The sequence below is a fragment of the Apostichopus japonicus genome, chromosome 13 (assembly GCF_037975245.1).
Source record: "Apostichopus japonicus isolate 1M-3 chromosome 13, ASM3797524v1, whole genome shotgun sequence".
NCBI lineage: Eukaryota > Metazoa > Echinodermata > Holothuroidea > Aspidochirotida > Stichopodidae > Apostichopus > Apostichopus japonicus.
Window position 1 is genome coordinate 23,043,926 of NC_092573.1, and position 25,078 is coordinate 23,069,003.

At 38.6% G+C, this 25,078-nt stretch overlaps 2 protein-coding genes across 3 annotated transcripts in view; one reads left to right on the forward strand and one right to left on the reverse strand.

Moving 5' to 3' along the window:
• LOC139978439 (centromere protein H-like) lies at positions 1-14,514 on the forward strand. 2 transcript variants are annotated; one of them, XM_071988666.1, is made up of 6 exons: positions 1-140; positions 939-1,040; positions 1,535-1,606; positions 2,434-2,621; positions 11,934-12,021; positions 12,663-14,514. In XM_071988666.1, exons 1-6 carry the CDS (start codon positions 136-138, stop codon positions 12,808-12,810), a joined length of 603 nt encoding a protein of 200 aa, XP_071844767.1. In that variant the 5' UTR covers positions 1-135; the 3' UTR covers positions 12,811-14,514. The 2 variants fall into 2 exon arrangements, with proteins under 2 accessions (XP_071844767.1, XP_071844765.1); XM_071988664.1 differs by having other exon boundaries at positions 91-304.
• LOC139978438 (uncharacterized) overlaps positions 13,761-25,078 on the reverse strand; it is a 15,307-nt gene continuing 3,989 nt past the window's right edge. Inside the window, exons 4-13 of the mRNA XM_071988663.1 lie at positions 24,839-24,901; positions 24,232-24,327; positions 23,806-23,878; positions 22,936-23,049; positions 21,886-21,984; positions 20,465-20,656; positions 19,522-19,613; positions 16,500-16,578; positions 15,893-15,920; positions 13,761-14,749 (exon numbers count right to left, since the gene is read on the reverse strand). Coding sequence (XP_071844764.1) covers positions 14,732-14,749; positions 15,893-15,920; positions 16,500-16,578; positions 19,522-19,613; positions 20,465-20,656; positions 21,886-21,984; positions 22,936-23,049; positions 23,806-23,878; positions 24,232-24,327; positions 24,839-24,901 — 854 coding nt within the window. The 3' untranslated portion in view covers positions 13,761-14,731. The remainder of the gene's footprint in view (positions 14,750-15,892; positions 15,921-16,499; positions 16,579-19,521; positions 19,614-20,464; positions 20,657-21,885; positions 21,985-22,935; positions 23,050-23,805; positions 23,879-24,231; positions 24,328-24,838; positions 24,902-25,078) is intronic.

Here is a 25,078-nt window from a genome sequence, read left to right on the forward strand (position 1 = left end):
ATATCTCTTTGAACTATCTTATTTTATAACAGGTTTGAAAACCCCGCGAACACAATCAACTGACCATACCGTATCACTGTGTACTGCATACGTACGTACAGCAGAAATAAAGTTGGTCTGGTGAATGGTTCATGCATGACGTACGTAACACTTATTCTACAGGAGTTGGCCTAGCCATGTATATATATACAAATACAACAATCGTGATCGTTGAGTTTAGTTTGTGACTTTTTCAACATTGCAGTATGGACGAAACAGAGGATACGCCACTCAATGAGAACATGACTACACTTGAACTGATCAGGTTGAACTTGAGTGATTCAATACTTCTACTTCTAAAGTTCTATACAGTCTAGGGCCTAGGCTATAGCATGTAATTCGTAAATTAGGCCAGACCCTAAGTAAGGCCTATCCTGCCTAGGCCAAAGTAAGTGACAAATGGACATGCTTTGAAAATGTACCGGTCAATGTTTGTTGACCAGATCTACTGACATAAAAACTGCCAAACCAGCCGTTGTGTTAAAATAGTTTCTAACTTTCTCATGCATCCAAATGATGTTAAGAACCTATGTGAACAAAACTTGACCAAGGAGATTTCGATGTGCATTACATATTCAACCTGGCCAGTAAGTGAGCAGACTTGGATGTTAATACTTTGGATATTTATCCGTTCATCGGCCATTCTAACTTCTAACCTTTTCTCTATAGGACTATATATTTACTGTGTGGCAGACGTAGGGACAGCTGTTGTTCTAGCTCAACCTTTCTTGTACCATAAGCATTGCCCTCCAACTTCGAAGTCTAATTTACCACCACGTTGCACAAAACATGACTAAAGTTCTCTCTTTCCTTAGAGGGTTAATTCAATTTGAAAGAACTGATGTCATTTACTTGGTTTATTACATGATAACTTTGCTCTTTCCCGTTGGTTATTTCAGGTACAAGGATCATCTTGAAGCTCTGAAATCTACACTCCAGGCTGCAATTGCCTCATCTCAACAAGATGTTGGCCAAGAAGAGAGAGATAATGTTGAGAGCAGGTAGCCTAGACTTTTGTAGCAAACTTTGCTCGCCAATTTATACCATCCATGAGAGAACCTCAATGCATGCTGCTATTTTAAAGTTACCACAACTTCCCTGTTTTAGCCCTCCATGTGAATGCCACTCCCTTTGTGGTGCTTTTTCTATTTAATGCACTTGTGAATATACACCAGTACTTGAAGACACTGAAATGATCATGAACGAAGATTTCAAAGCAACATCTTGAAATCATCTCTATTTTCAAACATAACAGTTACCAAAGGAAGAATTATTAGCCTAATTGTGCCTAATTAAATTATTGTGTTTCAATAGCCAAGAATGCAATTGAAGTGAAACTATTTAGACACAGCAAAGTGTATCTATTAGAAGAGGTCAGAAACAAGCCATCATGGTAGAGATTACATGTTGGTAGTTACATAGATCATAGGTTTTTTTTTAAGGTATTTGTGTCATTCATTGTCAACTATTACATTTTTGTTTACCTTTCTTTCAGTATTCTGGAGTTGCAACAAGGACTTTTTAAGCAAACAAGTTTTAAATCTTCCCAATCATTAGCTTTACAAAGGTAAGACAGATTTTTACAAATTTCTATTTTTATGACAAACAGTATTGTCCAATTTGTTGTATCATTGAGCAACAGGAAGGACCATTATAATGTCTGCATTTGGACCGTTCCATTTATTTTACAGGTTATTGAAGGGAATATTTTATCCAATGTTGCATCACTAAATTCTACACAATGTGTTCAAAGTGATATGCAAGTGCAAACATGCATAAAGCAATTTTTGTACACAGGAAGCATAGCATATTTTAAGAGACCAAATGCATAGCCTTCAAACCTGTTATATAAACTATGAACTGTGAATTATTCCTTGTATCGAATTCTGGAAAACAGGCTGACCTTGATGTTATGTCAATATTCTTTAAAAACTTCTTCAAAATTTAGTCATATATCAGAAACTGCAGTGTCATCGCTTTAACCATTTCAAACTCTTAATGTGTAATGCAATAGAAAATATCTTAACATTTCTCTCGAAATTCCAGATTAAATGTTGAAATTACTCTTCACTTTACCCTACAAATAATCAAGTTCTTGTGATATCAACAAAATGCATTATACCTGGAGGTCATCAGTATTGTCACCAAAAATGCTAGAAAGATTTAAAAAAAAACTAATAATCATGGCATTTAATTTTGTGCCATCTACAAAGTTTTTATCGTCTCAAGGATGTTTTCATAGTCAAATTGGAGTCTGATATTTTAAGCTCACATTTTGAGCATTGGAACATTTGACAAAGAAGTTTTGAAAACCTTGCAACCCATTTTAAGACAATTAAGATTTGCAAACAATACTGATAACCTGCGTGTGTTGTAATTTCTATTTTAAAACAGACTCCAGATGGGTGGATCACTATTGGAGGTGATGTTCAATGATGACGCTCCTATCGACAAAGGAGCAAAAGAGCAGATCAAGGCACTGATTGCCCAACAGAGGGACCTGACAGCCGAAATCCTGGCCCACCAGAAGCACTGTGAGGAGTTGCAAGAGGAACAGGAAACCATTCAAGGGGAGAGAAGAGGTTGGTGGGAATACATTTTGAAAGGAAATTGCTTGGAAGTAAAAATTATGTTTCCCTTTCGAAAGTCATTAAGTTATAAGCAGGGGAGAGAAGAGGTTGGTGGAATACAGTTTGAAAGGAACTTTGCTTGGAAGTAAAAAATTAAGTTTCCCTTTTGAAAAGTCATTAAGTCATAAGCATTGGTTGCCTTTCCTTGCTAACATTTTTTCACTTAACCCCCTCACCATATTTTGCTGTTGAGATCCTTTTTTCCTGATACATTAGTGAACCTTATCTCTACAGCAACTTTAAATCGTGTAAGGGTAATGTTGCAGTGAATTTCCACTCATCTAAAGGCCAACGGTTGGTAAATTATGGTAATAACCTGATGATGACAATAACCAGGGTTGAAAAATATTGCTTAAATTTTTGTTGCCTTGCACCACAGATTTCCCCAACTTTTCCTGCCCTGGCAACTTCAGCCAAGAGCTATATAACCAGTTAATGTTAGGCTTATAAATAGTGTTTACATGGGTTATCCGGGTACCCGCCCGACCCAATACTACCCGGTTCCTAATTTATTACCCGAATCCTACGCAAAGTGTGATTTCAAAAAAGAAAATTCAAATCTACGGTTAGGCAGATTTCCCATTGACTTAGTGTGGTGTTAGGCTAAAATATGTGGTCGAAGATAACAGCAATAACGAAGGTACCCGCCCGACGAGATACTACCAGGTTCCTAATTTATTACTCGAATCCTACGCAAAGTGTGATTTAAAAAAAAAAAAAAATTGCAAATTGGTTAGGCAGATTTCCGATTGACTTAGTGTGGTGTTAGGCTACCATGTGGTTGAAGATAACAGCAATAACAAAAGTATTCCATGGATATCTTATAACTGCGTCACAATTTCAGCTAATAAACAAATGGCTATGCTAGCCTTACCCCCTTGACTTAGTGTGGTGTTAGGCAACCCTGGGTCGAACGTAACAGCAACAATAAATGTGTTCCATGGATATCTTATAACTGCGTCACAATTTCAGCGAATAAACAGATGGTTAGGCTTTGCTTGATTTCTCATGCATTGACTTAGTGTGGTGTTAGGCTACCATGTGGAAGAAATTATTATTTATTCATTGGTTTATTTCATAGAAGGAAAGGCTGACAAGGAATTTTACGACATGTTTATGGATTATAGACGGGATAACTAAACAAGAGCCCAAGGGCACTGTGGTTCCTTGCTTGGGGTATATGACAATACACATAATATTATCAAGCAAGATTGGGCTCAAATAGTCCAAGTAATTGTGGTCCTACATGTTCCCATAAAGTAACCAACACTATAGCCAACACTTTTGTGATCACAAAATGTGATCGGATTTTTTATCAAAAGGCACTTTTGAGATCTAACTATGGCGTCGAAAATGTAAGAAATATAAGAGACCTACAAGCGCGTCAACAGATGTGATAACATTGGTGACCTCAGATGACATGACCTTTAAGTTTCAAAATGTTCCACCACCCCATTCACAACTTGTCCCAAAATATCAACCATGTCACACCTTGGCATTGAAATTTAATTGCATTAAATGTCAAAAAATTAACTTTGAACTTGTATACATAACTTCACACACAAAGGTCACCCGGAGGTCAACCAATTGACATTTTTGATCGGTGAGACCTAAATAGAGCATGACTGTAAAAATTCAAACATTTTTTCTTTGCACATTTTCTCCCCCCCCCCCAAAATACTACTTTTTTAACATTAGCTGACCTTTGGTGACGTTGGATCACATGACCGTTAAGTTTGAAAATATTCCCCTATACCATTTGCAACTTGTCCAAAAAAATCAACCTTGTCACACCTTGGCACTGGGAGTTATTGCATTAAATGTGTGAAAATTAACTTTGACCTCATGTAACTTCGCACACGAAGGTCACACAGGGGTCAACCCATTGACATTTATGATCAGAAGGTACCTTTAACATCTGAAAATAGCATCGAAACTGTAAAAATCCACAAAACACGAAAAGGTCACCAGAGGTCAAGGGTCACCCAGATGCGGGTCGACAATTGGATTACATTGAAGCAACTCCCAACCCTAACGGACAATTTGTTCTCAAGTTATCGCAAAAATACTAGTTTTTTATCATTAATTGACCTTTGGTGACCTTGTATCACATGACCGTTAAGTTTGAAAATATTCCCCTATACCATTTGCAACTACTCCAAAAATATCAACCTTGTCACACCTTGGAACCGGGAGTTATTGTATTAAATGTATGAAAATTAACTTTGACCTCATGTAACTTCGCACACGAAGGTCACACAGGGGTCAACCCATCGACATTTATGATCAGAAGGTACCTTTAACATCTGAAAATAGCATCGAAACTGTAAAAATCCACAAAACATGAAAAGGTCACCAGAGGTCAAATTGAGGTCAAGGGTCACCCAGATGCAGGTCGACAATTGGATTACATTGAAGCAACTCCCAACCCTAACGGACAATTTGTTCTCAAGTTATCGCAAAAATACTAGTTTTTTATCATTAATTGACCTTTGGTGACCTCGGATCACATGACCATTAAATTTGAAAATGTTCCCCTATACCATTTGCAACTTGTCTCAAAATATCAACTGTGTAACACCTTGGCACTGGGAGTTATTACACTAAATTAGGGTTGGGCGATATATCGACAAATATTATTATCGCGATAATTTTTTTTCAAGACGATATTTTTTGAGGATTGAACAAATGACGATAATTTCTTGTGAAAGAAATTTGAAATAGACGTAGAAAAAAAAATTCTCCGTTTTATGTGTAAATGTTATTGTAGCATTCCATGGTTAAGAAAGTTGAAAAGAAATATTTTATCAACTTCATTTACTGACTTTTGAACTTAGTGAAAACCCGTTCTTTACAACATTGACTGTATAGAGAACAAAACTCTGAAAATCAGTAGAGAAATTTCCAATTGTGTACGAAAAGTAAGTTGGTACACCTTTCTAATTTTACGAAAGATCGAGCAAAATACTTTAGAAAAATTCACGCGAAACTGGCATATCGTGCTAAATGCAATAAGTGTCATGTAAACAAGGCTCTAGTACACCCATTTATGAATAAACCAGAAGACCACATCTGGTGTAAAGCGGGGGAAAGAAAGTATTTCAGGGGCGTATCCAGGATTTTCCAATAGGGGGGGCGCCAGGCATGAATGATGACGCCGTCCTGGGGGATGGGTCTAAGCGTACAAGAAAATTTTGGGATTAACAAACCCTCTAGATGGCCGGAAACAGCACTTCCCGAGGTTTCCAAGCGGCATATACCCAACTTTAAAATAGGGATGTCATGTCCGAAATATCTCATAATCAGGATCCAAAATACTTTCTTTTTTTTAATTTCGGGTGTTATTTTGGGAAAATTGCCCCTGTCAATCTTGTTTCAGGCGCAACGTTAGAATGTTCGAGAGCTCTGTTATATTATTTGATGAAGAAAATGGCCTCATGCAGGCTATTATAGGCCTATACACATGCAATACACAATTACACATAGTTACATTCCTGGGTACCGATTGCTAGGGCATCCAGGTGAAACGTGTATTAAGCATTACCCTGGTTACATGAGATTCTCAGCTGTTCGAGGGAACATGTAAGTGTGTAGGCCTACTATAGGGCATGGGCGGAGAAACAGGGGGGGTTGGGGGGGTTTTAACCCCCCCACTTTTTGAAGAGGGGGGGTTGGCCCACACAATCAACCCCCCCTAGTTTTTGCCTGTAATGTTCTGTTGTAGCCTATGTTATGTGCTCCAAATGGCATAATAAATCAAATTATTAAATTTGAAATTGTTAAAGTCATTTCAACCTTTTACCTGGTAGGCTACATCAACAATTAACGACCGAAAACCGAGTTAGAATTGACCCACACATTATTTCTAGCCCCTTTCCCCCACCTTGCGCATTGGAACTTGTAGCTCATAGCGCTAACTTCACCCCACAACAGACATACACAAAATAACGTTTTGTTGCTGTTGAATAGCTTTGGAACTGTATACACTTGCCAACTTCAACGAGGTGAAGGAAGGAAAAGAAAAAGCAGAAAGAGAGAAAAGGAGAAAAGGATGGAGTAGAAAATACGGCAAGAAAACGGGAAGAGAAAGAGGAACAGTGACAAAATTATTCGAATTTGTAAAGCAAACAGCAGATATCACATCATATCAGTGATCATGAAAATGGCGTTCCACGATAAACAGCCTCCAAACCATGGGCGCAGATCCTGGTGAGGACAGCGGGACGCGTCCCCACCAACTTTTTCAGTAGTGGGGACATGATATACCGTGTCCCCACCAATTTGTCTTGACCAATAGCTGCATTTCAAGTTCCCCTGTATTGAACTTTGGCGCAGTTTGATCCAGCATTGTGCAAATGACATGCAGCAGTTCTCATTTTATTGTATTTTATCCACAGTTGTTAAATATAGGACGGAAATCGCATTTGCGGCAGTCTATATTTGTTTTCTGGGAGAGGACCCCAGACCCATCGTATATACAAAAGTCTACTTGGATTATTTGTCCCCTGATTTTCTTCTACAGACGCCCATGTATTTCTCCAAACTAAATTTCTAAGCCATGAGATCTAAAACTTAAGGAGGTTTAGGAGCATCATTAGGTCTGGGAAGTGTTATTTCCGGCGATCTGGGAGGTATATTTGCCCCAAAAAATCGTACGCTACGCGCGAACCCATGGTCGCGCTCCGCTTAGATAGTGTCATAGGACAGCCACGCGTCCCCACCATTATCCAAGACTGATCTGCGCCCATGCTCAAAACTGTCGATGTGTGTAGTATTCGGTTTCGGAAATATTTTATTTTTATTTCCTTCAACGAAATATTTTAGTAGCTGTCTGAATTTTCGAAAATTCCCTAACCAACATTCTTCATCATACTTCATCATACTCGTGCAATTTTGACCCGTCTGTTAGGGTTTGAAGAAGGTTTTTCTATATCGGTTGTCCATAGATGATATTTTGTGCAACATTATGGGTATGTTTTGAAGTGAATTTATTCACGAGAATTGTGAATTTTCTAATTCTGAACAGTGGGGCTGACGGATATTGTGGGCCGCGATGAAGAATCACCTACAAAAGCAATGATCCACAGGATATGTGATGAAGTCGAACATGATGTGTGACTGGTGACAATCTTCAAAAAGGTTATAGATGAGAAAAAAAGTATTTGGAAAAAACTTGGTTCTCAGGCAAAAGTGTACATATGGTTGGTCAGTTTCAGGCCCGAGAAGTGCCATTTCCGGTGATCTGGGGGTACCAAAACCAGAAATTTGCTTGTACGCTGCGCGCCAACCAATGGTGGTGCTCCGCTTAGATAGTAATTCGCGCCCCCCGGGTTAGAAAATCCTGCATACGCCCCTGGTTAAATGCAGCTTTTCAAGGCCTGGGCAGTGCCATTTACTGCAATCTGGGAGGCAATATTTGCCAAAAAATTCTTGTGCACTTCGTGCCAACTTATGGTCCACTTAGATAGTGAGCCAGCAGTTATGACTTTTTATTTCATCAATGGCCTGCAACCCCCCCACTTCTGACAAGAAATCTCCGCCACTGCTATAGGGCCTATATGAATACTATGAGGGTGCATATATGTACTATATCAATGCCGTGGGCGCAATAATACATTTTGTTGTTATAGGGCCAATGAAGCCTACAGTCAACTATTTTTGCTTTATAAAGACGCTTTATTTGAAAAGATCGCACTGCGTTTATGGTAGGCGAGAAATGAAGCTAAAAAAGAGCCGTACATTAACGAAGATGCATAAATGTAGGCATGAAAATATTCTTATCCCTGGCATTTGGTGGGGGGGGTATGGTGCATTACATCCCCTCCACCCATTTTCATGGGGGGATATATCCCCCCTCCACCCAGGATCGCCGCCCATGGCCATATGTGATCCATTTTTCGACCTTAATAATAAGCAACATTTCCAGTAAATATGGACACAAAATGCACAATTTAGTATGGCTGGCATGTCATTTAGTGTTTATAGTGATAATACAAACACAATTACCATCTATGTTTCTAAAACTATTATGCCGCCGAACTTCGCCAGAGCCTTTTTTTGGCAAACAAAAAATAAAGCATATGGGAGGGGGGGGGGTTGAGCGATCACCGACATCTCACATAAAGGTCGTCATCAATTTTTTTTTTTTTTCTAAACTTTTTTTTTTTTGGTGACGGCCAATAGGGGGGGCGCGCGCCTGTTGCGCCCCCCCTGGATACGCCCCTGTATTTTCTAGAATTTCCCCCCAAAAATAATAATAATAATATCCTACCATAGTTAAGTGCATAGTAAGTAGCCTAACCACTTCGTCGGTTACAGATCTCACGTAACAACAAAAACACAACTAATTGTATTTTGCGAAGTTGACGATTTCTACAAGGACATGGAAACAATATTTAGCATTAAGTTAATCACGCCTGGTGGCCTAAAACATGGAATTACAAGGTTTACTTTCATAAAGATGGCCATACTGTAGCTATTGGGGCCTTGATATCGTGCTACAGTATGTCTGTATGGTATAGACTGTGCCTCGTGTATCATGGGGAATAGTTTGTTTTGTTCATGCGGAGGAGTCGGTTGGCTTGAGGTGTGTTTTACTTACCTTAATGTTACGGGGATATTTACCTACTTTCCTTGAACGTCTAAGATAATATTTCGCATAACTTTACGGATCCTTTACTGACTGACCTAATTAATTCTAGGGTGGAGCCAAAAAAGTTTACTCCATGAAAAGTTTTTTGGAACCGTGCCAAAAATGTTAACAAACAGGTGTTAGACAGGGGGGTTGTTTTGCAAGGTACCTGCGAAAATTTGAAGCACATTAGCCTACCGTGATATTTAAGTACGGTTAAACACTGCAATTGTAAACTGATTGTTAGGCAGTCTAGAAACGGCCCCCGGGGCTTTGCCGAACGTAGTTTGTTTCATAATATCGACAGTTTTGTAAGTAAAACTTTATAAAGATTGTAAGACAGATTAATTCTCTTTTCATTTTATCACATAATATACTGTAGCTACTCTAACTTGTCATTTTAAAACTTTCATAAGTTTCGTGACAATTTAAATTCATAAAGTTAGTCAGTATTTTGAATCCTCAATTGCGAATTTTTTATCGCCAGACACGCAAAAATACTTAACTTTTCCGGGGGCCTTCGCCCCTGGACCCCCACAAGGGGTTCCACCCCTTGACCCCAACGGGGCTCTAAGGCGGGCCCTGAACCCCACGCCGTTATACTCGGTGTGTTTGCTGCGTGAAAACACCGGTGGGAAATCGGCAGTTGTTTTTAGTGTGTTCGCGAACACACTAAAATCTACAAGAAAATATTATCGTAATTATCGAAATATCGCGATAATTTTTGAACTATTTATCGTGACATTAAAAAGCAAATATCGCCCAACCCTACACTAAATGTCTGAAAATTAACTTTGACCTCATATAACTTAACATACAAAGGTCACCTTGGGTCAACTTATTGACATTTTTGATTGATGAGACCTAAATTAGAGCATCAAACTATACAAATTCAATCATTTTTTTCTTTGCCCATTTTCTACCCCCAAAATACTAGTTTTTTTACATTAATTGACCTTTGGTGACCTTGGATCACATGACTGTTAAGTTTGAAAAAGTTCCCCTATACCATTTGCAACTTGTCCAAAAATATCAACCATGTCACACCTTGGAACTGGGAGTTGTTGCATTAAATGTCTGAAAATTAACTTTGACCTCGTATATTTTCGCACAGGAAGGTCACACGGGTGTCAACCAATTGACATTTTTGATCGGAAGGTACCTTTGATATCCAAATCTAGCATCAAAACCAAACATTTTCTTTTTTGCTCGTTTCCTCCCAAAATAAGCACATTTTTTCTAATGTGACCTTTGACCTTTTGACCTTGGTTTCAGATGTAGTTTAATCTCCTGATTCCAAAAAACAAAACGACAAGTCTGTTCAACCATCCTAACTCTGACCGAAAAACTTTGACCCCATATAACTTCGCACATAAAGGTCACACGGGGTCAACCTATTGACATTTATGATCAGAAGGTACCTTTGACATCTGAAAATAGCATCAAAACTGTAAAAATCCCCAAAACATGTAAAGGTCACCAGAGGTCAAATTGAGGTCAAAGGTCACCCAGATGCGGGTCAACAATTGGATAACATTGAAGCAACTCCCAACCCTAACGGACATTTCGTTCTCAAGTTATCGCAAAAATACTAGTTTTTTATCATTAATTGACCTTTGGTGACCTGGGATCACATGACCATTAAATTTGAAAATGTTCCCCTAACCAGTTCACAACTTTTCCCAAAATATCAACCTTGTCGCACATTGGCACTGGGAGTTATTGCAGTTTTAATATTTTCGGTTTTTGGACCATAACTGACCTTTGGTGACCTTTGTGGGCACCAAAAACAATAGGGCACACCTTCTCCATATGGCGGATCTATAGTCCAAGTTAAGCCTCAATCCAACATTCCCTTATTGAGATAGAGCGTACCCAAGCAAGTGTCACAGACGCACACACACACACACATACACACGCACACACACACATACACACACACGCCAACCTGACTGCATAGGTTCCTTTTGCTAAAGCAAGGAACCAAAAATAATAAGCGCAAGTGGCTTTTTAGAAATCGTGTATTCCAAATGCGATCAAATTGCGCGAATCGCGTAATCTCGCGGCTAATGCGAACCCGGGGCCTGCATGATAGATCTAGTAACAACTGAGCTAAAGTAAAGGGATATTTTATGGTCTGATCCAATAGACGTGGAGAGGAAGCATAAGCAGCGGCGGCAAGGCGATGTTAACAACATTACTACTAATTAGTAGTAATGTTAATTATATTAAGTAATTAACAAGTTTATGACAGAAAAAAAGCAAATAGATATTATTGAGGAAGGTTTTATACCGTTTTTGAACATATTAAAAACATTGTCAGTAGAGAATATAATTCATTTATTATAGCATTTAATATGTAATTTCTTGAAAATCGTGATACACGGGGGGAAAACAATTTTTTTCCCGGGTACCCGGATACCCGACGGGTAACGGCCCTCGGGTACCCGGTTCCCGATTTTTGGACCCGTGTAAACACTACTTATAAACCACTGCAATGAATGTAATATTGAAGGACAAGACAAAGCATTGATACTTTTTTTGAAAAGGAAAGTGATACTTAATAATGTTTAGGTTCTGTTATTGACCCTAATGCAACCAGCTTACATGTGATTCTGCTGTTTATTTCTCAGAAGTTACGACACAGAATAGAGCCCTCATGAGTCAGTTGAAAGAGTTACAACGGAAATCACAACAGCCAAAGGAAGATGGCCATAAAAAGTAAGTGGCTGCCTTCCCAAACATATTTGCCATGGCAATCATAAACAGAAAAATGACTAGGAAAAATTGCTAAGATGTGCAGTAAAAATTTGTTGGCTTATCCACATGAAGTTACAGAAACCACACTGTAACACTTTCTACCAACCTCAAAGTTAGATTTGAACATTCACTGCTCAGCACTTAGTGATGTTGAAGTTCGTGGAACAAGAATAAATCAAAACTTCAGAATGAAATGTTTCCCCGAAAGGCAATGAGGGCGATATTGAAGAACTTAGCATGCATAGACTCTGGATGTGTGTCCTGATTAATTCACTCTGGCTTCGGCTTTGAGTGCAATGTGTCTATATGCTGCCGTGTTAGACGAATCTAACCGCAATAGTAAGAGTGACTCCATTGTTTTCCCTTTTGGGTAACCAAAAGATAGGTTGGACGAGTAGAAAATCATTTGCCCTGGTATTAATAGGGGTTTAAACATTACATCCTGGCCTGTAAGATAGGACCAATGCAAATAAAAGGTTACAAAAGTGATTTTTTTTTCTTTCTATTTTCTACATGCTTTTCCACCCTTCACTGAATCTCCAAAATTTTGTTTGTAACAAACAATGTAGGAAGGTGAATGTTCCTCTTTTTTTGCCTTCCAGACTTCAAGAGGATCTTGAGAAGACTGAAGGATACCTGAGCATTATTCGCAATGTTTTACAAGGACTTATAGTTGGCAGCAGTGTCAACTGGGCAGAAGATCCTAAACTGCAGGAGCTTTTACTCTCCCTAGGTGACAAATCTCCATAGCAACAGCTTCCGATACCCTAGACTTGAAGAGGATATTGAAACACTAGAGGCTGTTAGAGAGCATCGTCCCTAATGTTTGCAGGGTCTTATTGACTTATGGTCAACTGGGCAGAAGACCCTGAACTGCAGGAGCTTTTACTCTCCCTAGGTGACAAATCTCCATAGCAACAGCTTCTGATACCCTAGACTTGAAGAGGATATTGAAACACTAGAGGCTATTAGAGGGCATCATCCCTAATGTTTGCCAGGTCTTATTGTAGGCTACATGGTCAACTGGGCAGAAGACCCTGAACTGCAGCAGGAGCTTTTACTTACTCTCCCTAGGTGACAAATCTCTCTCAATGAGGATGCTAATGAACTCAAACTTAGATGGATGATCATGTTAGGATAAATGACAGACACTGTAAGTTAGCCTGAAGTCTACACTTACAAACAACTTCACCAGCTAAGGTTTTTTTTCACATGTCAAATAGTAACAAATTGCCAAATGATTTTTATGATTATAATTTCCCTCAAAAATTTGTTATGATGGTTTAAACAAAGAGCAGGTACATTTACTATGTCATAAATAGCACATACTGTGACCTATTGAAGACTTTCTAAACAGCAGGCAATTTCCTTGTAAACTAAATTCTCCACTACAGTCTAATGAATTATTCAGTTTGAAGTTGTCATGTTACCAACACAGATCCGCAGGAGTGGATAACAACAGGATGGTGGGTTGAGGCGAGGGGGGGGGGCAGGGGGGACTGTCAGGTCCGGCCAGACCAGTCAATTCATTTAAAGGTCATTACAGAGCAGAGTCACTCACTCATGGTATTACAATATTTCTACAAGTGAGACTTTGTTGGATTCATTTAAGGTTTGAGAATTTTTGGGCCAATAGGAGTGACTTATTATAATACTGTATCACGTAACAACTTATCACTTAACTACAACAACAGACACAATTGAGGTTTGAGTTTCATTTCACTGTTGTCCATCTGTGTAAATATTTGTACATTCATCAAATCATCAAAATATTAAACATATTACTAAAAATATTCATATTTCACCAGTATATGTATAGTTTTTTTTTTCTGAGACTTTGTTGGTGTAAATATATATAAGCAAATACATGAATCTGTAATATGATACTATGCAGATGTAAATGTGTACAACTTCTCTCCTGAAAAAAATAAGTGGAATGCTGAATTAAAATATTTCGCACCAACAAACCATGAAAGCCCTTGTTTGATTATTTATGTCTCTCTCTCTTACCTCCCCCCCCCCACCCCCAGGTGCTCTCTGCGATATGGTGAAACGAGAACAAGTCGCAGCTTGGAGGGAGGGGTCAAAGTTCTCCCCTTTAATGGGGAAAAATATGAATCTGAAAGGAACCTACATAAAAATGATTTGAATTTCAAAATCTCAACCACAATGTAAGGTCAGAATGGTTGAAGAACTGTTTCTATTGACAAATTGCCTTTCTGTGGTCAAATAACAGTTGCTAGGCTAAATTGCTAAAGTTTCCTACAACTTTTAACTCCAGGGAATTTTTGCAATCTTGTATATCCATCTTGAGGCTCATGTAAGATACAAGGGGGGAAAAGGAGGGGCGTATGACCTTGGTTTCAATCCCATTTAAGCCAATGATATCTGCTACTTCAAAAATTTAAATTTGAAGAAAAAGTATAAATATCGAAAAAATGGAATAAAAAATAATTCAATCATTCTCTTGCACATAAACCAATTGTTATGAAATGTTCACCAGTTGTATAATTTCTTTGACAAAAGAAACTATGAAGCCCTTAGGTCTGCCACCAAGAAGAGAAAAATGTATAGATGAAAATAAGTATTCCAGGCTCTTGTGTGACTCTGACATAATAGATGCCTCCTCAATGGCTGGCAGATAAATCCAGCAATTTCTGAAAGCTTCCGTCTATTTCACCAAACAACACTGAAAGAAAAGGAAACATTTCATGATACTTCAATGATAGTAAACTAGTATTACCTCCACCACTCACCCCCCTACCACCCCTTCATTATAATGCATGATTACCTCCACCACTCACCCCCCCCCATACCACACCTTCATTATAATACATGAATACCACCACCACTCACCCCCCATACCACCCCTTCATTATAATACATGAATACCTCCACCACTCACCCCCCCCATACCACCCCTTCATTATAATACATGATTACCTCCACCACTCACCCCCCCCCCATACCACCCCTTCATTATAATACATGATTACCTCCACCACTCACCCTCCCCCCCCCCCTTCATTATAATACTGTCTTGACCATCCCATTCCAAAGAATTCAAGACTGGTGAAGATCTTAAACAACTCATAAGTTTTGTTTCTTAAATTGGTCAAATAATAGTACTAAACACAGGTTGTGATGTTGCATGAACAAATAATAATGGGTATCCCAAAATGCTGGTCTATTACTAGCTTTTGGCAGCCAGTCCTCAAAGGTAAAACTGTTATGGTTTGACGTGTTCAGTGACTTCATTGTTTCTGTATTAGGGGTTGTAGACATGGCACGATTAAGTATCAAACATGTTTAGTCCAGGTTTTTTTAAGTTTGGAGACAGGGTGACCTGAGTCGCAACTCGTACCAACAATAGTCCTCAGCAGTAACTGCCATAACACTGCTATTATCAGTACCACCTCAAAGAAGCACTACATTTTGTCATCAATCCCATGTTTGTACCACTTTTCCTACAATTTTCCTTTGATGCTCCCCTTACTATGGAAGCTTGTACTACTTTGTTATTTTTGCATCGAACAAATAAGACGATAAGAGTCTGATGTTATGGAATTCAACTGATATATTGATAGATCGACTGTAACGGAAAGTATCAACTAAATCAATTACGACTGCTCAAACCCCAGCGTTTCATCCCTTGTTCTGGCTCGTACAAACATGTAATATTAATGACATCGGGCTCGTACATACTACATAAACACTAACATAACACTACTGAACAGATAATATTTACTGAATTTAAAGTGCAGTAAATTTCCAATACTACTGAACTTTGGGAAATGCTTCATGAACTGGGAAAAAGATATTTTAATCTTACCTGTTTCTTTTTACAATAGCAACACGCCCTGTGAAAGGAGAGAAATAAATTTGATTGAGAGAAATAGCAAAATAAAAATTCACCACGAGGAGTTTGCAACATTTATAAACCTACCATAGTGTAACTACTAACTAGCTTCCAATTCAATTGGGAAAATGCAATATCGTCTGTCGACTATTCTCCATTAGGCCAAAGAGACTATCTCAACATGCCTCCATCCCTCCACCCCACCCCCCCTCCCCAACACATCCATACACAAACAAACATTCTCACTGACTGTCACAGGAACCCAAACGTAGGTTTCAAAATGGAGGGGAAGGGGGAAGGCATCAGATCGAGTTCGGTGTGGTGTTGAAATTGCCAACCACATATCATACCCCATTTTGAAAATCATTGCTGTTAAATTTATTGGAGACAACTGCCTTCCCCCATCCCCCAATGGCATCCGGGGATATATATAACACTTGTAATTCACTTTCGTATTGTCCTTTGAAGAATAAAATAGTTGTTTTTACCGAATGAGTAGCAGGAGGCCATTCCTTGAATCACATTCACATACAGTAGTGTAGACTATCTACTTCTCCATAGACATTGGTTGTCAACTTACCATGCTGGAGTATGTTTCATAACATGACTTTTCACACTGTGGCCATCATGGCATGACTCTTTGCACGGTCTACAGATCCCTGATGGAGAAGTAAAAAAAGTATAGATAAAATAATGACCCAAGAATAATCCACACGTATATTGATCAATCTTCAAACAATATATGGTCCAAATATCTTGCAACAAGAGAAACAATGACGTTGGCCAAAATCAATGTGTCACGTTAACTGCACATTAATTATTAACTCAGCAACTGAATTAATATAAGTAGGCTAGGGGTGGAGAACCATCTCTGATCTATAGGTGTTATCTAAAGTGTCACACACCAACTAAACAATTAATAACTAACACACCTCATGTTGAATCAGTAGTTATGGCTAATTTTGTACTGACACATGACATTTTCCAAAAATAACAAGTTTCTAGAAAAGACGAAACAAAAGTCGATGTCAGGTTACCACAGCATTTGCCCCGTTTTACTGCTGTCGTCATATATTGGATAAAGGATACATAATTTGGAAGGATTAGACAAAAACAAACAGGTTGGTCCATACCCAGGACGTTTTATCCAATAGGCTGATGTGGCAAGTTCTTGTCGGTTCTTCTAATAGCACAGTTTGCATTGCAGCAACTAGACAGAGATTAGACGATGTATCCAGGGGGGTAGGAAGCTTCCAAAAGTGGGGGGGGGGGCACAACATCAGAGGGGCACTTTTTCATTCCACAACTACCACTAGTTATGCTATAAACTGTTACACACCGGCCATATCACTTACAAATATATGATGTGTTAGTATGCTATCAATACTACTTATTGAGATTTTTTATTGTTAACCGTGCTACAAAAACAAATGGGATGCCATTTTAAAAATAGCATGTACAGACTAAAAATAAATAATTAAAATAAAATATTAAAATTAACAAAGGCTTAAGATATCCAAAATACAGTTCTTCATCAAAGGGGCACATTTAATTGCCAGTAGGGCACATTTGCTTTTTTGGAAGAAAGTGGGGGAGGCATGTTCCCCCCCCCCGGCTCCTACCCCCCTGGATGTACCTGGCATCAGTGGCGGAGATTTCTTGTCAGAAGTGGGGGGGTTGCAGGCCATTGATGAAATAAAAAGGTATAACTGCTGGCTCACTATCTAAGTGGAGCGCCACCATGAGTTGGCGCGAAGTGCACAAGAATTTTTTGGCAAATATTGCCTCCCAGATTGCAGTAAATGGCACTGCCCAGGCCTTGAAAAGCTGCATTTAACCAGGGGTGTATGCAGGATTTTCTAACCCGGGGGGCGCGTATTACTATCTAAGCGGAGCGCCACCATTGGTTGGCTCGCAGCGTACAAGCAAATTCTGGTTTTGGTACCCCCAGATCACCGGAAATGGCACTTCTCGGGCTTGAAACTGACCAACCATATGTACATTTTTGTCTGAGAACCAAGTTTTTTCCAAATACTTTTTTTCTCATCTATAACCTTTTTGAAGATTGTCACCAGTCACACATCATGTTCGACTTCATCACATATCCTGTGGATCATTGCTTTTGTAGGTGATTCTTCATCGCGGCCCACAATATCCGTCAGCCCCACTGTTCAGAATTTGAAAATTCACAATTCTCGTGAATAAATTCACTTCAAAACATACCCATAATGTTGCACAAAATATCATCTATGGACAACCGATATAGAAAAACCTCCTTCAAACCCTAACAGACGGGTCAAAATTGCACGAGTATGATGAAGTATGATGAAGAATGTTGGTTAGGGAATTTTCGAAAATTCAGACGGCTACTAAAAAATTTCGTTGAAGGAAATAAAAATATACCAGATATTTCCGAAACTGAACACTACACACATCGACAATTTTGAGCATGGGCGCAGATCAGTCTTGGATAATGGTGGGGACGCGTGTCTGTTCTATGCCATCTAAGCGGAGCGCGACCATGGGTTCGCGCGTAGTGTACGATTTTATTGGGCAAATATACCTCCCAGATCGCCGGAAATAACACTTCCCAGACCTAATGATGCTCCTAAACCTCCTTAAGTTTTAGATGTCATGGCTTAGAAATTTAGTTTGGAGAAATACATGGGTGTCTGCAGAAAGAAACTCAGGGACAAATAATCCAAGTAGACTTTTGTATATACGGTGGGTCTGGGGTCCTCTCCCAGAAAACAAATATAGACTGCCGCAAATGCGATTTCCGTCCTATATTTAACAACTATGGATAAAATACAATAAAATGAGAACTGCTGCATGTCATTTGCACAATGCTGGATCAAACTGCGCCAAAGTTCAATACAGGGGAACTTGAAATGCAGCTATTGGTCAAGACAAATTGGTGGGGCCACGGTATATCATGTCCCCACTACTGAAAAAGTTGGTGGGGACGCGTCCCGCTGTCCTCACCAGGATCTGCGCCCATGGTTTGGAGGCTGTTTATCGTGGAACGCCATTTTCATGCTCACTGATATGATGTGATATCTGCTGTTTGCTTTACAAATTCGAATAATTTTGTCGCTGTTCCTCTTTCTCTTCCCGTTTTCTTGCCGTATTTTCTACTCCATCCTTTGGTCCTTTTCTCTCTTTCTTCTTCTTCTTTTCCTTCCTTCACCTCGTTGAAGTTGGCAAGTGTATACAGTTCCAAAGCTATTCAACAGCAACAAAACGTTATTTTGTGTATGTCTGTTGTGGGGTGAAGTTAGCGCTATGAGCTACAAGTTCCAATGCGCAAGGTGTGGGAAAGGGGCTAGAAATAATGTGTGGGTCAATTCTAACTCGGTTTTCGGTCGTTAATTGTTGATGTAGCCTACCAGGTAAAAGGTTGAAATGACTTTAACAATTTCAAATTTAATAATTTGATTTATTATGCCATTTGGAGCACATAACATAGGCTATAACAGAACATTACTGGCAAAAACTAGGGGGGGTTGATTGTGTGGGCCAACCCCCCCTCTTCAAAAAGTGGGGGGGGTTAAAACCCCCCCTGTTTCTCTGCCACTGCCTGGCATCACTTATATACTTACATGTCAAAGCACAATCACTGCACGCAAAGTAGTCCATAACCATTCCAACATCCTTCCTAAATAACTGGATGAAGCATGATTTGGGAAGTTCGCTAAAAGAAATAAGAATAATCGGAATAATCGTGTGACAATCAAAAAATGGAATAGTACTATACCAACATACATATGTCACAATATATGCAATATGTCACATTTTTTATTTTTCAATTTTTTTCTCATGCCCAATAGATGCAATACATACATAAGTTTACGCTGTCCCAACAGTTGTACATGTTTAATCTATTGCTTCATTAGGTGAAAATAATAGAGGTTTTCACAATCACAATTATGACCAGGCAGTCGGTCAAATTAAATGTATCAGCCAGCGAGTAAAAAAGTAGCTTCTAATATGGAAGTACAGTTGGGAAGAAAGGTTTGCAGGGAAAGACACTTTTTCTTCTTTTATGTCTTTTGGTGATGTTGATATCCACGGAAAGTATTGAGAATAGGTCAAAATCTCGTCGTTGACACCCAACGTCAGTTTTCTCATTATTTAGGATAAATAATATGTACTGCAGCAATATGCGTGTCTAGTTCAGCCTGTTTCATGTTTCATTAATTTTAAGTATTTTTGTAAATTATATTTTTTGTCTTTGATCATGACATTAGTATGTACCTTTTCTTATTAATATTTTACTCTAAATGAAATAAAATGAAACTGTTAGCAAACTGCTTATACACTAGAGAGCCTGTGTAAGATAACGTGTTAAAGTAAGTTAGCCTGACGTTTCGATCCTAGCAGGATCTTCTTCAAAGGCTAAATGACAATATTTCACTCTGTAACATTTTCCTGCATGGCATTTAATAACGTATAACTAACATACTTACCTACTTACCACTTACTTACTTAACTGTTGTATGGAACATAGATGTGTGACATAGATGCTAAACAGTCAAACTTTACCTTTGAAACTTCATATTTCCAAATACGATGACCTCTGACCCCGATGTTAGCTGATACGTCAACAGTGGGTAGGAGTTTTCACTCATTACGACCAGAGGGGCAGTGGACATCACATACTGCTCTGTAAGCTGCTGCAGGTAAATGCTGTTGACGAGGTCGGCGGTCAAACAGACTTGACCTACTGCAGATGGTCTGGATATCAAAATAAAGAAGCATATGAGCAGATATAAGTTTAAAGCTGCCAAACAGATGAGCACATTTTCACCCTTCTCCCTAAATATCTCATCTGATACTCACCTCCATGCTTTGTAACACACAACAGCACAACAACAAACTTAATTTAAAAAATTAAAACATTTAAAAAAAAATTAAAAAACACTATACACTTGAAATGGCTTGGTTGATTGGAAAATTTTGAAAAGATTTTCGATTGTATCAATGGATAAATACGACACTAAGATCCCTGCAGATCTTTTTCAGACGAAGCTTGAGATGTTTTCAAACGTAAAAGAGTCAGAGAACTTCATTATCCACGGAGGAAGATCTTCACTAAGCAAAAGTTATAACTGGATCACATTCCAAAAATACCAATCGAGATGCAGGTGATTAAAGAGGACATTAAGTCTATTGCAGGGAATAATTTCTAAATTTTGTCTCGATTAAAATACTATTATTCCTGTGCACGAAAACAGCTGCACACCTTTCGCACTCGCATGGCAATTTGCCAACGTTGCATAGAAGTTTGCGATGCCATACGGGAAAAAATTATTCTCCACTCCTCCTCTCCGATCGCCAATCTCCGATCGAAGACTCACACCACTTCAAAGTCACCTTGGAGACCACCTAACCTAGGAACGGAATAGACTTGACTAGGAGTTCTGGTATCTGCCGAATCATGCGATCTAAGCATTGGAGACCAAACTAAAATAGTAATACCACTACCTGTTGTACTATGTTACCATCGACCATGAGTTGACAACTTAAAGGCATTGAAGACTCGCGCGCAAAGAAACGTCTCATGCCGGTAATCTGACCTAGTTTTGAATGAGGTGTAACAGAAGTGTTAGACACCACCATCGATCCCAGAAAGTACACACTCAGCTTGCTACCGTCCGTAATTAGACTCTAGTGTACAGTCAATACATGCAGCTACGGTCAATACCCACAACACAGTGTACATAGCAGCGATCGACATCTCAGGTCCAGATAAAAGATAACAAGGTATCACGTTTCATTACTGTCTGCATTTTGTAGCGACAAGAAAAAAACTTCACTTGCAAGCAACGGAAAGTTAACTTTTTTTCGGAGGCGGCATTCGGTTTCGGGCGAGTCTTCAATGCCTTTAAGTAAATAAATAAAAGGAGACTTATCTGAAAAGGTATGTTACCAAAGTACACAAAACTTTGACAGAAAACACTCACCGCACTAAAATAAATGACAAACTGTTCCTTTCAAAATCGATCAAAGGATCTTTCCCGGAGGCAAGGTATTTAAAAATTGATTCATAGAGCCGCTCGATGCTAGAGAATAGAAGATATGTAATAAAAATATCGTTAAGAAGATGACGCACACATATAAATCAGGGTGACGGCCCTCCCAGTGGTTACTTTCAATACAAATAAAAAATGAAAACCAGCATGTCATCTTGTATACACCTTACAGTATATCCAGGTAAGGAACTAATCCATGTTTTCAAATTGTAGTATTTTAACTTGTGCTTACAAGGTTTTTCAGACTTTTCATCCCTATTGACCTCGAGTGACCTTTGACCTTCACATAAAATCCATGACGACACACCAAATACGAGATTCGACCACCAATTTTGCATAGGGTTTAACTTGCCTCTTTAAAGCGCAAATAATCTTAAAAATAGTGGGCGTACAGGTTGGATTGCAGATATGGCTCTTAACAAAAGGTCAAAAGTGATACAATTTGATCTGGTATCGCATCGTGAAATGCAGCATAAGCAGAAAATCATGCACAAATGTGCTGCAATTTTCATTTTCATATACCAACAATTTGCTATAAATAATCTAAATTATCCTTTGCTTGTACTTATTTTAAAAAAAAATCAAAGAAACTGTTGATTGTTGATATTCAGAAATAGATTCTCACTAAATTCTGATTCAGCCCTTGTGGGGTGGTGGGCTTCCCAAGTTATACCTACATAGGGAACTCAAATATCTAAATATATATAGTACTAATAATATGGAAAAAAACTTTGTGAATATGCTGCAATTTGATGTGATTAAAAGAAATGCATGCAGTTTTTTTAAGTACTCTATATGTGGGAGAATCGATCGCTCCTTCCCTTCCCCACACAGATCTTTTCCCCACAAGCACATGAAGTTTATCTCACACATTTACCACCAGAGCAACACCTGATATAACATTTTCCCACAACCCCCTTCCCGCACCAAATCGATTCAGAACCCTACAGTACCCTTGCTCGCATCAAAAGATAACACTACCTTGTCGATGGTTTGAAGGAGAAAGATGGCAATATCATGTGGTCCTTTCCATGAATTTTCACCTCAACTGTTACCGGTAGGAGGGTTAGTGGTGGCAGATTTTCAGATAAATACCTGAAAATTTTAAGAGAAAACAAATTGTTTTGCATAGGTATACTTTTTTGGGGGGGGGTGGGGATTATGCACTTTGAATTAATTTGATTAAATCTCCAATTTCAAATCATCAAGATAAAATTCTACACTTTGACACAATATATAAATATATAAGGCACTAGGTGGTTCAGTGGGTGGTACAGTCAGTGCTTGAATGTCATGCTTACTTAAACTGTAGGCTGCATTGCATCTGCTAATGTAAAACAATAACTATTAATTTACTAACGTAGAACTACCCTTGAATGAAACTGCACTCAAATAACAAGATTTCCATCTTAGTACACAAATGTGGTCAATCTATAAGCTGGAATTAGGAAGCCTTTGCACATCATACGCTGACTCTTATCTTATGAATCCTTTTGAGAAGGAAAAAATGGTTTGAGGAGAGCAAAGAGGAGGAGGAGAGGGGGAAGGTAGGGAAAATGTTTGATCATTTTGAGTTAGTGTTTGAGGGACAGGATGCTATGAGGGTGGGGGAGGAGGGTATATGGAAAATCAAAATCTGACATTCAGATTGAAAATTCTATGTTGAAATGAACTGCACTCAAGAACTCTTACTACTGTCTTTTAATAAGATTTCTTCCCTTTACCATCAATATGATATTTGTGCTAGCTTAAGACACAAGAATCCACAAAAGGATTCTCAAACATTGACAAACGACGACAAATTTTTCGTAAAATTGCTTATCGAATGTGGATGGAGAATAAGTAACTTGCCTGTCGTAGGCATCGACGACAGAGGAAAGACATGTTTGCATTGTATCGGATGGAGATGGCATGGCTTCACCGCCTGGAGAGGGAAGACATAACATTGGTAATTGTTTTGGGTTGCTACCAATTAGCCTGTAAACCACTGCCGACAATCGTCATTGGTTACAGTATGAAATGAAATAGGTAACATGTGATTGCAACGGAATGTCTCCCATTCAAAAAATATATGAAGGAACAATCACTCGTATCATACAATTCAAATCGAATAACAACTTGAAACTCCTTGGAGTAACCGATCTGACAGACAAGTTCAAAATACGAAATGTAAAAAAGACTTGTTTTTGACCAACAGAAATAGTAAAAAACTTTAACAGTTGAGTATACTACACTGTACGATGTGCAACACTTTCTAAAGATTGACATACCACCTACCTGCTAGCGTAAGAGAAGACATCACTTGCTCCGATAAATCTCTTTGTAGCTTTTGAGAGAACAATTCAAATTCCAAAAGAGTCTTTTTGAGATGTTCTGAAAGAAAAATAAAACACAAGATAAAGAGAAATACATACACCTCTTATTCTTAACTTTTACAAACAGCAACAAGAAAATACTTGGATACTTTATTAAGTGAATTTTTTTATTTTTTTTTATTTATTATTATCAGCATATCCAATTTTATCCCTTTCAAGTTATTTGCAAGGTTGCATATATCACTGAGTTAACGCCTCATTTTGCATTCCAATATCAACAAAAACTAACCATCTCCCTCTATTCTTGGTACAACTGTGTCATTGATAAGCACACAATCATGACGATATCTTCTTTTCCTCAAATTTTGGCTCATTTGGAGAGGTGCAGCGAATGAAAAACTTCAAACCGAAACAGAGTCCCATCTTTGTTGTTTTAGCCGAAATGAAGACATAAATCTTGGCGAATGGGCCAGAAATTTGACACAAAAAAGGTCCCTCCCCAATATTTAAACCTTAAAAGTGCACTTTTCAGAATCTGATAAAGGAAGAAAATCATATTACGGACATACTTTGTAGTACAGGTTTAATAGCTGCATTTGGTATGATCACAGAACCTCCTTGGACAAGTTCACCTGCAAATAAGATTAAAGATATCATAAACAAACACAATGCCTCAAACCCTTCATAACAAGAAGAAGGCAATTTTAACTGATAAAAAGACTAGGAACAATATTTCAATTAAATCCTCATCCCCCCTCCCCCCACCCTCCACCAAAACCAATGCATTTTGCAAATCTAACCAATCAAAT

Coding starts and splice junctions, on each gene's coding strand:
- LOC139978439 (XM_071988664.1), top strand. CDS start 246: ATGGACGAAACAGAGGATACGCCACTCAATGAGAACATGACTACACTT. Junction 305..938: donor ACTACACTTGAACTGATCAG/GTTGAACTTGAG, acceptor TGGTTATTTCAG/GTACAAGGATCATCTTGAAG. Junction 2,622..11,933: donor CATTCAAGGGGAGAGAAGAG/GTTGGTGGGAAT, acceptor TTTATTTCTCAG/AAGTTACGACACAGAATAGA.